Genomic DNA, 11253 nt, shown 5'->3' with positions numbered 1-11253 from the left:
CATCATGACCAAGACCACCCGCCACACCAAAGCTTTTTCCCGACGGCGGTCGGGCTCATCAATGGACCCCGGACTGACTGACTGTCACCCCAGGACTACCACCTCTTCTTCCACCTTCCTCTCCTCCTTCTTCCCGCCTCCTTCCTCTTCCTCCTCCTCACTCCTCCTCCCTCCTCCTTCTTCTTCCCTCCTCCACACACGTCACTTTAACATGCACTTTAACTAAAACACACCACTTGAAGCACACACCCAAACACTTCACATTATTTGTTGTCTTTCTGTCGTGTTGATTGTTGTTTGTTTGTCATGTCCAAATGTTGCACCTTCCACCAAAAAAAATTCCTCGTTTGTTTGTGAAAACATTCCTGGCAATAAAACTGTTTCTGATTCTGATTCTGATTAAAGCTGCACTAATGAAACGGTCGGATCTCTCATGTCTATGCAGTGTTTTAGTGTCTTTCAGCTTCTTGTTTAGACTCGTCAGTCTTCGATGAAGCAGCAAATAGAATAGAAAGTAGATGCTGAACATGGTGATATATTTATTTGGTAGCGAAAACCCCAGATACTGAATATTGAAGTGGACATACACCAGGTGGGCAGGAACACACCAACTTAATGAGGTCTTGATACATGTATGAGGGATGTGTAAATAGGCGTGTTAAGTGTTAAACAACTTTACATGACTGCCATTTATCCAGCTTGTTGTGATGTTCTGCTGCAAAAATAATGAATGCAGCGTTAGAATTAAACTTGAGGGCCGATGTACTGCGACCTAAACGTTAAACCCCCTCAGTGCTGAAATACTCTGTTTCTCTGAAACATGATAAACATTTGATCAATCCCTCTCACTGTAAGCCCCGGTGTGTTGAGCCCGACACATTTACCCGGTACACACCGTTGTTGTGGGAGAGAGATGGATGGATGTGCTGGACTCGTTTATCATGCAGGTCTCAGTGTGTGTGAACAGGGACGACAGGACGGCTGTGCAGGGAGAGCGGGGGGAAAGGCTGTGGTTACTAATGAGGGTTTATCACAATGATAAAACCTTCTTCATGCATCTTTCATACAGAGACCTGCAGAAGTATACAAACACCAGAGCGGCGTTGTTGCGTGTCCTGGCATTAATGATGTGTGTCATAGCCATGAGACGGCCATGGCAACAGATGAGTTATAAGGCTATTTGTCTGGAGAACATTTTATTATTTAATCCTATCAAGAGCATTTTGTAAAACACATTAAAAAAAGGCTGATATTTATTTACATTGTAGGAAAAGATAAATACAGATTCTAACAATTTCTAAATGTGATTGTTTTGAGATCTTTCAAACAGCAGCTGTTCATAAATGTCCACTAACATGTCCACTCAGCACAGATTTGAACAGGAACAACATGCAGGAGAATTATGATAGTTGGATGATATTTGGATTTGTAGCAAGAAATGATGCCTTTTCCACCTGCACTCCATTAAAGGATCAGCATGGGGGTCCCATCAAGGATATTCAATCATTAAAATCAGGTAAGGATCATAAGGTTTTATATATTTATATATAGAATATTTATACATAATATATATTCTATATATATATGCATAAACATCGTATAATCCCTACCTTTAATAAGAATAATTCACTATATATATATATATATGTATGCTTATTTTTAACTTGATGAAGCATATTCATATGTGGATTTTTCCTCAATATCATCACAAGCTGAACATCTTCCGGCTTCCAGAAGTGTGATGCTGAGATGTTTCTCAAGTGGGAAAGAACATTGCTGCGTTATACCAGAAGATAAATACGACTACGTACTTTATCTGATCCAAACTGTAATGAATTCAATGTACAGTCAAAGTCAAGTCGCCAATAATAACAATTCATCTGTCAACAACATGTCCTCACTCGACAGGGTTACGGACAGTTTTCATGTCAGTGAGCACGATGTGTCTGTAGCTGCGCTCCAGCTCCTCCATGAACGCCAGATAGTCGCCGACTTTGAAACCCTGGATTGGATCCTCCTGCAGGAAAAATTAAAGAATTGTTGGAGTTGGAGTTTTCATTTCACCATTTTGTTTTAGCACACATGAAAACCAGTTAAAAGTTGGAAAACTTGTTACAACTCAGCCTCAGAAAACAATTGTACTTTAATTATAATGTGACCTGTTGCTCTGACGAGGTTCTAGAAAAAAGTATTTATCTTGACTTGAGTTTGGAGACGACACATTTTTAATAGAAAGTTTACAACACAAACTCAAGGTGTGGAGTTTGAGTGGCATGGGAATTTTCAAAAAGATCCAATAGCTATTATGAGAAATGTAGGATGCAGCATCTTGATCCGTACTCGGCATTAACACCCTTTAAATAGAGCGATGAAGAATGGCCTTGACATTCATATGGACATACATCCACCCAAACAATGACTCATATGTTTCATATGTAGGATTTCCTTTAGGCCTCGAATCATTTTTATGAAGAAAAATGCAAATACTTGGTGCCACACATATCTTTTTTCCCTTTCATTATTGTGTGAACCTCCAGTTTTATCTTTGTCCCCTTTTGAGGATCCTGATAATCAGTTCAAGTACACAATATAGTCAAAAATAAGTTTCCGAAGTTTTTTTTATAAAACAGATTGTTGTGAATTACTTAACTTTTTTAAAATAATGTCTTATATTGAGTCCATTTTAACTATCTTTTAGTAAGTTTTAAAGAACTGAAGGTAGCGGTATGCAGACAGGTTGTGTATTGAGGCAGAAGGTGGCTTTCTTTATTATCTGTCACTTTGTTAAGAGGTAAAAGTGTCAATAATTCCATATAATGTTTTCATTAAAATGCTTCACATTCAATTGAATTCAAAGTCACAGTGAATAAAATACAAAACCCTGTGAATCGAATGCTGCACTGCGCCAACAGACGACAGCTTTACTTAATGCCGTGAGAGTTGATGTGTGAGACCAGTGGACGCAGCATCTTCATAAGCACTCGCATCCCCACCATGCAGGGATCCACGCAACACGACTCGTCTTAAATACGCTGCGATATCTTAACCGCCGAGGAGAAAACATTTTCTTTGGCTCATTTGTTCAGTGAAGTTTTTTTCATTTGTCATATGCGCTCCCTGAGCTCCAGTTTGCGTGACAGCGACCGACCTCGTGGGCAACGTAAACACGGCGGCAGAGCAAATCGCTGTGACGGCTGTGCATTATGGTGCGAGTGATCATCAGTCGGCAGCCAGGCAGTCTCCATAAACACCATGATGGAGTGAGAGGGTTTGGAGGATCTAATTAAAGTCACATTTTTGCTGGGGGAAACCGCCAAAGAGGCCGTGACACAGGGAGAACCGTCAACGCTGCGAGGACAAATGTTCCCGCGCAGAATTGTAAACATTACCCATCTTGCAGAACCCAACGCCACTGTTTCCCAACCTTGAGGTTGAGACACACTGAAAGTTAGCTAGTGTTAGTGATGTGTATTGTGTAGTTCACCGAGTGTTTTCACACAAAACAATGTTACTACTACGACTGTTTTAATTGACAAACATGTGTAATTCAGGCCACGTTATTTGTATCTCACCAGTGGCGCCTTTACTTTATTTTGTTTCCAAGATAAGGTCCCCCACCAGAAGGGGAGGGACTCAGCCCGTTGATCTGTCAGCAACAGGAGGAAGGCTGAACTGCTCACAGACCTTGCCCGCCTCATCTACTACTCTTAAACGTGTCTTAAATACCACTGAATTAGATCAGAAATATATCTGGGAAAAAAGGAGTGAAGTGCAAAAGTAAGAAAGAGATTAAGAGCAAATGAAGGTGTGAGTTTTTATTATTTAAAAGGGGCAGATGGAGTGACTGCAGAGGGGTGATTGTTCAGAGGGGAGTATGTCATGTCAGGAAGAGGTTCAGTCTGATGGACTCATGTGATGTGTCTGGCAGCAATGTACCACATGAAGCACCCTTTATATTTATAACTATACTACAATAAGTATTAAATGTTTCCCAATCTTTATTTGAGCCAAGATTTTGCAAAGTGAGATTAATCCTGAAGAAACTAAAGTTGCTCTTTCTGCTCATTTCTCGCACCTGGAAGCGGCTGCTGACACATTTAAGCCCGTGAAGGAGAGCGGAGGTAAACAGAGGGAATCATGGGGGAGTTTATTCTTTAATTGCTCTTTTTCTGGGAGAATAGAGGAGCGTGAAAAAAAGAAAGAAAGAGGATGCGAGACGCGAGCGTGGAGGAATCAGGGCCTGAATGATGAGGATTCTTCACGATATCCACTGTGATGTGTCACAAGCTGCTTAATGTTCCTCGTAATCTTCAAGATGTATGAAGCATTCATACGTTTAAGATCATTAGCTGCATTAATTAATGCATTAATTACCAAGATTTATGTTTTTCCTCCGGCCGTCCTCACATGACAAATGAGGAGTATTAATATTCAATGAGTCTGGATTTTCATAAAAGGTGGAATTAATAGGAATATGTCTGAAAGCATTAAGAGTTTTATTGGTTAATTAAACAAGCGTACTGGAGTGAGTGTTTCGTAAGAGCAGGTAAACTCTGTTCAAACACTTCTTTTCATTAGACATTTAGAGTTATGGATTGCTGGATTTTTACAGATTACAGAAGTTAGTTTTAAATTAAAGCTTAACCCTTGTGTTGCCTTAGGGTCAATTTGACCCGATTCCATATTTAACCCTCCTGCCGCCTTAGGGTTAATTTGACCCCATTCAATGTTTAATGTCGGTGTTCTTTCGGTAGTCAACAAACAAACATAAAGTGCCTCACACTTAAACTTGGAAAACAATATTAATTCTAATAATTTTCTGGAGGTTTTAATTGCTGGCATCAAATTGACCCCACGGGTAAAATATGTTAGTAAATATAAAGGTAACAGGAGGGTTAAATATTGAATCGGGTCAAATTGACCCAAAGGCAACAGGAGGGTTAAGAATATTGACTTGCAAGGCGTCGTGGAAATGGCAGTTAATTTGTCAATCGCTATTTCAGTCTCGTGTGAAGATGAGGAGAAGAAGGATTTAGCCAAAAATAGACTCAAGATGTAAAGTTTGTCCGGGTACAAACATACAACTATTTAAAAGTCACTTAGGAGCCCTTTCTCTTATGTCAGAGCCATCCGAGGTGTCCGGGCGTCTCATGTAGAACCGTCGCTTACGCACAAAACGGGGCCTGAAAGCGCCGGACGCCACTTCCCACGCAAACGTTGTGACCTAGAAGAACTAACCGTGACCCATGTGTGCGAAGACACGGGGAAATCAACGACGTAGATGGAGAGATTCAGATGTAGTATTTGCTTGATTAGGACGAGTGGTACCAATTGATGCCAAGAGTTTTACCACGGGACACGAAAAGTCTGTTTTTAACCTAAATGTCATGTCATTAACCTCTGAATAGAAATATGTTTTGTGCGTATGTATGTGTGTGTGTGTGTGGGGTGTGTGTAGTGGGATGTGAGTGGTGACAGCAGCAAAATGTGTGTGAGCACACAAGTTGTGAGTTAGTTTTGCGGTGAGCATTTCAAATTAATTTAGTGTGGAAGTTTGATCATAAATAAAGGCTGCCGCTCCTCGAGACCAACAGAGTTTTCCCGTGTTTAGTTTTCCGGCCTTTCAGAACAAAAAAACGTCCCTATTTTCCTTTTTTTTCCTCTTCATTTTTTTCTTTTTTATATATACTTTATTGATAATGCACAATATGATATACAGTGATCAAATAACAAGCCTTTACATTTTTTGTGTGTATGTTTCAATCGGATTACAATTGTAAAGAAGAAAACAGGAAAAATAAATAAATAACAAAGGCAAAACAAATGAACAAATTATATTATAATGTGTTATTTTGTTTAAACTACTATAATTATTATAATAATAATAATGAATAACCCACCCACTATTTTCCTACAGAAGCAGGGAAGACGTTTAGGTAGTAGAAAACAATATTGGTTCCCATGGATCGGAAATGATTTGACCAACATTTTTTAAAAAGAACATTGCATTCAACATTATATATAAGAACGAAACTAAAAGGTATCTTTTTGTCTGCGTTCTCCTGAGTCGCAGACATGTAACCTTCCGTCTACTTTTCCTTTCACACTCCAGTTGAGCTCCAGACAGACTCGGAACGATTGGAACGAGTCATTTGGCTTCTGAAATTTAAATTTAGATGAAATATTGATATACCCCCCATAGAGACGGGATAAGTGAAGAGCGGTGCAAGTCTGTGTGTGTGTGAATATCTTTTTTTTAATCCTTTAATAACACATCTGTCGGAGTAAAATAATTCCTTCACATTGTTCCCACAGAGAGAGACATCGGGCGCAAACCTGCGTGTCAGAAACTTTGACGAGGGTTGTGTAAGTGTGTCTCTCTATCAAACACACACGCACACACACACACACAAAGCTGTCTCTTGCTGTACTATCTGATGCTCATTAGAAGAGCGTCCTCAGATAAAGCCTACATAACTGATCTTTTATTCACAAAAACTGTCGTGGCGATGTCACCACCAGAGACACGACGGACTGAAGCCCCGCCCCCTTCACAATGCTGGGGTTTAACGTCGCCTCGCATAGCGGGAGATGGCAGACATCTCAGACCTCAAGACGACTCGTAACTCGAGACCTGATGTGACATCTTTGGGGCCGCTCTTCCATTGGGCGTTCATCCGATTCGCAGAGCAGAACTTATTCCAATGAAGCGTGTTAACTTTCAGAAGTGGCTTCTTTTAATATTATATTTCCAGGAAGACGCATAGTGGGAGGGTTTGTGAACTCATCCTGGGAGAAGATGTTGTATTCATTGTGGATGTGAATCCTAGATGCCTGCTGCAGATAATAGGGGAGCTGGACTATTCAGTGAGGTCTGACTACAGCAGCTGCATAAGATGTCTCATAATGAATTCAGACCAAATAATGAAGTATTTCTAACGTGTGCTTCTTCCAAAGAAAGCCTTAATAAAGCCGTATATTGCTTTCTTGGTTTGTGCTTTTGCTTCTTAAAGTGAGTTTCGCATGGATGTGTGTAAAATTCCCCATTTGTACGTTCTTTGACACTGCTACAATGTTATTGTGAGAAATGATAGATTTGTTTCATTTAAAAGCGTGCAATGCATTCAACAATAACCTACAATTAAAATAAAGCATTACAGCACAAACAAAACTATCTCTCAAAAGCTTCACCTATTGCATGTGCTATTGATTGATCAGTAAACTATGCTAATCAGGGAAAAGGAGTAAAGCATTGCTAATCAGATAATTACCGGTACACCCTCACATCGGCGAAGTAGTGTGTGGAAGTATTTAGAAAATATACTAGTCCTTGTAAATTCAATATCGTTGAGTTTCAGACTGTTGATCAAATAAAACATTTGAAAGCATGATTATAACGGACATGTTGTTCCTTCTATCTTCTGACATTTTATTAACCACATGCTTTGTTGATTGATTGGGCAAACAGCCAAGATTATTATTATAATAGTTTGACGGGATGTTGTGTGTATAAAATGTGATGCTGCGTCTCACCTTGAGGAAAACCTGCAGCTCCTGGGACTGAGTGAGCTGAAGGATTTCTGGCTGCAGATGTTTGAATATGGACACGCACATGTACACCTGGTAGTCCGGACCCATCACCACACAGGTGGAAAGGTAGTGGCAGATTTCTGTCCAGTCCAGGTAGTTCCAGAAACACTGAGTCAACCAGTGGAGGCACATCTGTGGGAAGAAAATATGTCATTTAAAGGATTTGAAATGATGACTAAAGCCGTCAACAGAAGAGCAATACTTCTGACAATAACGACTATTCTTCTTCTCCTGTGACGCATCTAATATGTCTCTCAATATGTTCTTCAATATACTTTATCGACAAAAAAGGTAAGAACAGTATATTCTGGAGGTTTACATATAACTATTGCTGCATTCCAAATTGCATACTCTTTCTCTTTCTTTTAGTACGTACTGAAGCCACCCGTACAAAGCACTGCTGCATGCATGATGCATTCGGTTGGGATAAACTACATCGTCATAACGTTGCACTTTGACCCTCTTGCTCACTTATCCGCCAGAGTTGTACGAGTTTTCCCAGCAGCCTGCAGGGCTGAATGTTGACAAATAAAAGATGGAAGGTGATTTATCGAGGCACAAAGCAAACTCGGCACCATTTTAAATGGATTCTGTATTTCCCGAGTAGCTGTCAGATTTACTCTGACAAAACACAGATGACAATGTGGTTCTATATTAAAGTCTTGCTGCTGCAATTTTAAACCGGATATAGTTTCTCCAGTGGTAAAATGGAAAAGAAAAACAAAAGCAAATCAAGTTTTTCAGTTGGGGATAAAATAGACGAATGTAAGATGGACTTGACATAATGCAGAGGGAGTGTACGTCAACACAACCTCGTGTTTACTGTGACCCGTGTTCGTCTTTCAGCCTGATGATTGCCGTCTGTGTTTCAGGAGGCGGACCTTTATGAGATCTGATGATTAGCTAAATTGACGGCCTTAACCCTTGTGTTGCCTTCGGGTCAATTTGACCCGATTCAATGTTTCACCCTCCTGTTACCTTTATATTTACTAACATATTTTACCCTTGAGGTCAATGTGACCCCAGCTATTAAAATCTCCAGAAAATTATTAGAATTAATATTGTTTTCCAAGTTTAAGTGTGAGGTACTTTATGTTTGTTTGTTGACTCCCGAAAGAACACCGACATTAAACATTGAATCGGGTCAAATTGACCCGAAGGCGACAGGAGGGTTAAATATTGAATCGGGTCAAAATGACCCGAAGGCAACACAAGGGTTAAAATGTTATGCGAGGCTTCTTGATCTACTTTGTATGGGGGCAGATTTTGTTGACAAAAATGTGAGCAAAGAGTAAAACGAGTATAATTTCCCACCATAGAGCTGCAAATGCATCAAAAGCATAACATATTTAGCTCTGTGTGTAGGAGTAGAAAATAGTAACGGTACAGCTGCTATCGACTACAAAGGAAGTGCAGGGAAATTGGTAAATGTTTGCCAGAGGTACAGGTACAAAAGCATCGAAATTAGGAAGAAAAAAAAGAAAAAACCCACCCCCGACTATGCCCGAGAGGTACAGTGTGGAGCAGGAAAAAACACGGTAACCAGACACAGCAAGCCCGGTCGGCCGGTCCGCAGCAACACAGCAGCCCAGCCCAGCCGTCCTCGTCCCTACTAAAAAAAAAAAAGTGCGATGGGGGGGGGGGTAGTGAATGCAATCAGTATATTATTGAAAGTTCGTGCGTGTGTTTCTGTATGTCGTCCTCCCCAGTTCTCAGTGCGATGAATGGTGCATGGGAGAAGATTTTGAAAGGTCCTGAAAACAACCACCAACCACAGTGGAAAGAGAAGGGAAGAGGTCAGTCAGGAGTTGGAGTTGTTGTAACGGTTTGGCCTTGGGTGGCTTTGGCAAGGCAATGGTTGAGGTTGAGAAGATTGGGAAGCAGATTTTATTTTTTGGTCTGCCAGTCCAGCATCCCAATTTGACCTGCTATTCCACCACTTTCCTCCCATTTTCAAATCGATCCCACTCGTCGGGCAGCCTTAGGGCTTTTGGGCCGTCACCGCTTTTCCTTAATTTTCCCGATAACCAGGCCACGCCAAATCAAACAGCACAAATCCTGTAATCATAGTTCAGGGTAGATAGTGTCTCGTCCTCATCCTCAACGGAAAGGCTGCTAGGCACACACATCCGACACGTAACCAAACTGCTGGCCGGCCGGCAGAGCGGGCCTCCCACCCCCAACCTGCTTCCGAGAAGACGGTGTCAATTGCGTTGATGCCACAAATTCTCTGCATTTATAGAGCGCCCTCCTATTTCTCCAGACAAAGCGCTTCACAGTTTGCCTCCAATTCACACACACACACACACACACACACGCTCAGACACCAATGGCGGGGGGGCACTGACATGCCCATCGGGAGCCACTTGGAGTTCGAGGATGCTTTGACATGCTGACCGAGGGAGCCGGCAAAGGATCGGCCAGCCTCGTGGTTAAAGGTCGACCTTTCTCCGGCTCTACCTGCTGAGCCGACCCAAAACACTTTAATGTCACGTAAGAACAAATCTATTCGGCATGAATGTTATGCACGAGGCGCTCATGATGCAAGTTGAGATCTGTGAAAAGAAGGGATTGGCTCAAAAAGAGGGTCCCTCCTATTCTCAGGGAAAAACAACAACAACGTTTGATTTAAAGTGGAAGCACCGTCTCACAGGTTTATGATCAGTTGGCCAAATCATACTAACTCAGTAGATATACTGTATACACGTGCAGGTTATATCGAATCAGTCACACAGCAGTCTCTCTCTCTGTAACCTGAATTTCCATTTTGTGCCAAAGTTCAAAGTTAGAGCCGTTGTCTTTGTAAGTCAATATAATTTACAGAAGAGCATGTCGTTGTCTTGGGGCACATTTTGCCATTAGACGTATTTCTAACTGGAGAAACCAAGATTAAACTAGATTTTTAAAGTATCTACCTCAATAAATCCCAGAACTTCTCTTCGGGCCTTCCTCCGCCGTCACTCCCGCTAAACTACTGCAGCAGGACGAGTCCTTAGCGAGCGGGGTTAGAGAGCGGCGTTAGAGAGCGGCGTAAGAGAGCGGCGTAAGAGAGCGGCGTAAGAGAGCGGCTTTAGAGAGCGGAGTTAGAGAGCGGCCTGAGAGAGCGGCTTTAGAGAGCGGGGTTAGAGAGCGGCTTTAGAGAGCGGGGTTAGAGAGCGGCTTTAGAGAGCGGCTTTAGAGAGCGGGGTTAGAGAGCGGGGTTAGAGAGCGGCTTTAGAGAGCGGGGTTAGAGGCGGCTTTAGAGGCGGCTTTAGAGCGGCTTTAGGCGGGGTTAGAGAGCGGCTTTAGAGAGCGGCTTTAGAGAGCGGGGTTAGAGAGCGGCTTTAGAGAGCGGGGTTAGAGAGCGGCTTTAGAGAGCGGGGTTAGAGAGCGGCTTTAGAGAGCGGCTTTAGAGAGCGGCTTTAGAGAGCGGCTTTAGAGAGCGGGGTTAGAGAGCGGGATTAGAGAGCGGCTTTAGAGAGCGGGGTTAGAGAGCGGCTTTAGAGAGCGGGGTTAGAGAGCGGCTTTAGAGAGCGGGGTTAGAGAGCGGGGTTAGAGAGCGGCTTTAGAGAGCGGCTTTAGAGAGCGGGGTTAGAGAGCGGCTTTAGAGAGCGGCTTTAGAGAGCGGCTTTAGAGAGCGGGGTTAGAGAGCGGCTTTAGAGAGCGGGGTTAGAGAGCGGCTTT

At 42.2% G+C, this 11253-nt stretch overlaps 1 protein-coding gene across 3 annotated transcripts in view; it reads right to left on the bottom strand.

Annotated features, from left to right (window-relative positions):
• Positions 1–519: 519 nt before the first annotated feature.
• Positions 520–11253, bottom strand: part of tbc1d32 (TBC1 domain family, member 32) — a 76652-nt gene continuing 65918 nt past the window's right edge. For all 3 annotated transcript variants that reach the window (XM_056427593.1, XM_056427595.1, XM_056427596.1), the window contains 2 exons: positions 7534–7722; positions 520–2017 (listed from right to left, as the gene is read on the bottom strand). In XM_056427593.1, coding sequence (XP_056283568.1) covers positions 1898–2017; positions 7534–7722 — 309 coding nt within the window. In that variant the 3' untranslated portion in view covers positions 520–1897. The remainder of the gene's footprint in view (positions 2018–7533; positions 7723–11253) is intronic.

Source organism: Pseudoliparis swirei, chromosome 12 (genome assembly GCF_029220125.1).
Source record: "Pseudoliparis swirei isolate HS2019 ecotype Mariana Trench chromosome 12, NWPU_hadal_v1, whole genome shotgun sequence".
Lineage (NCBI taxonomy): Eukaryota > Metazoa > Chordata > Actinopteri > Perciformes > Liparidae > Pseudoliparis > Pseudoliparis swirei.
The sequence above is the reverse complement of the archived record's forward strand: the minus strand, read 5'-3'. Positions and strand labels throughout refer to the sequence as shown.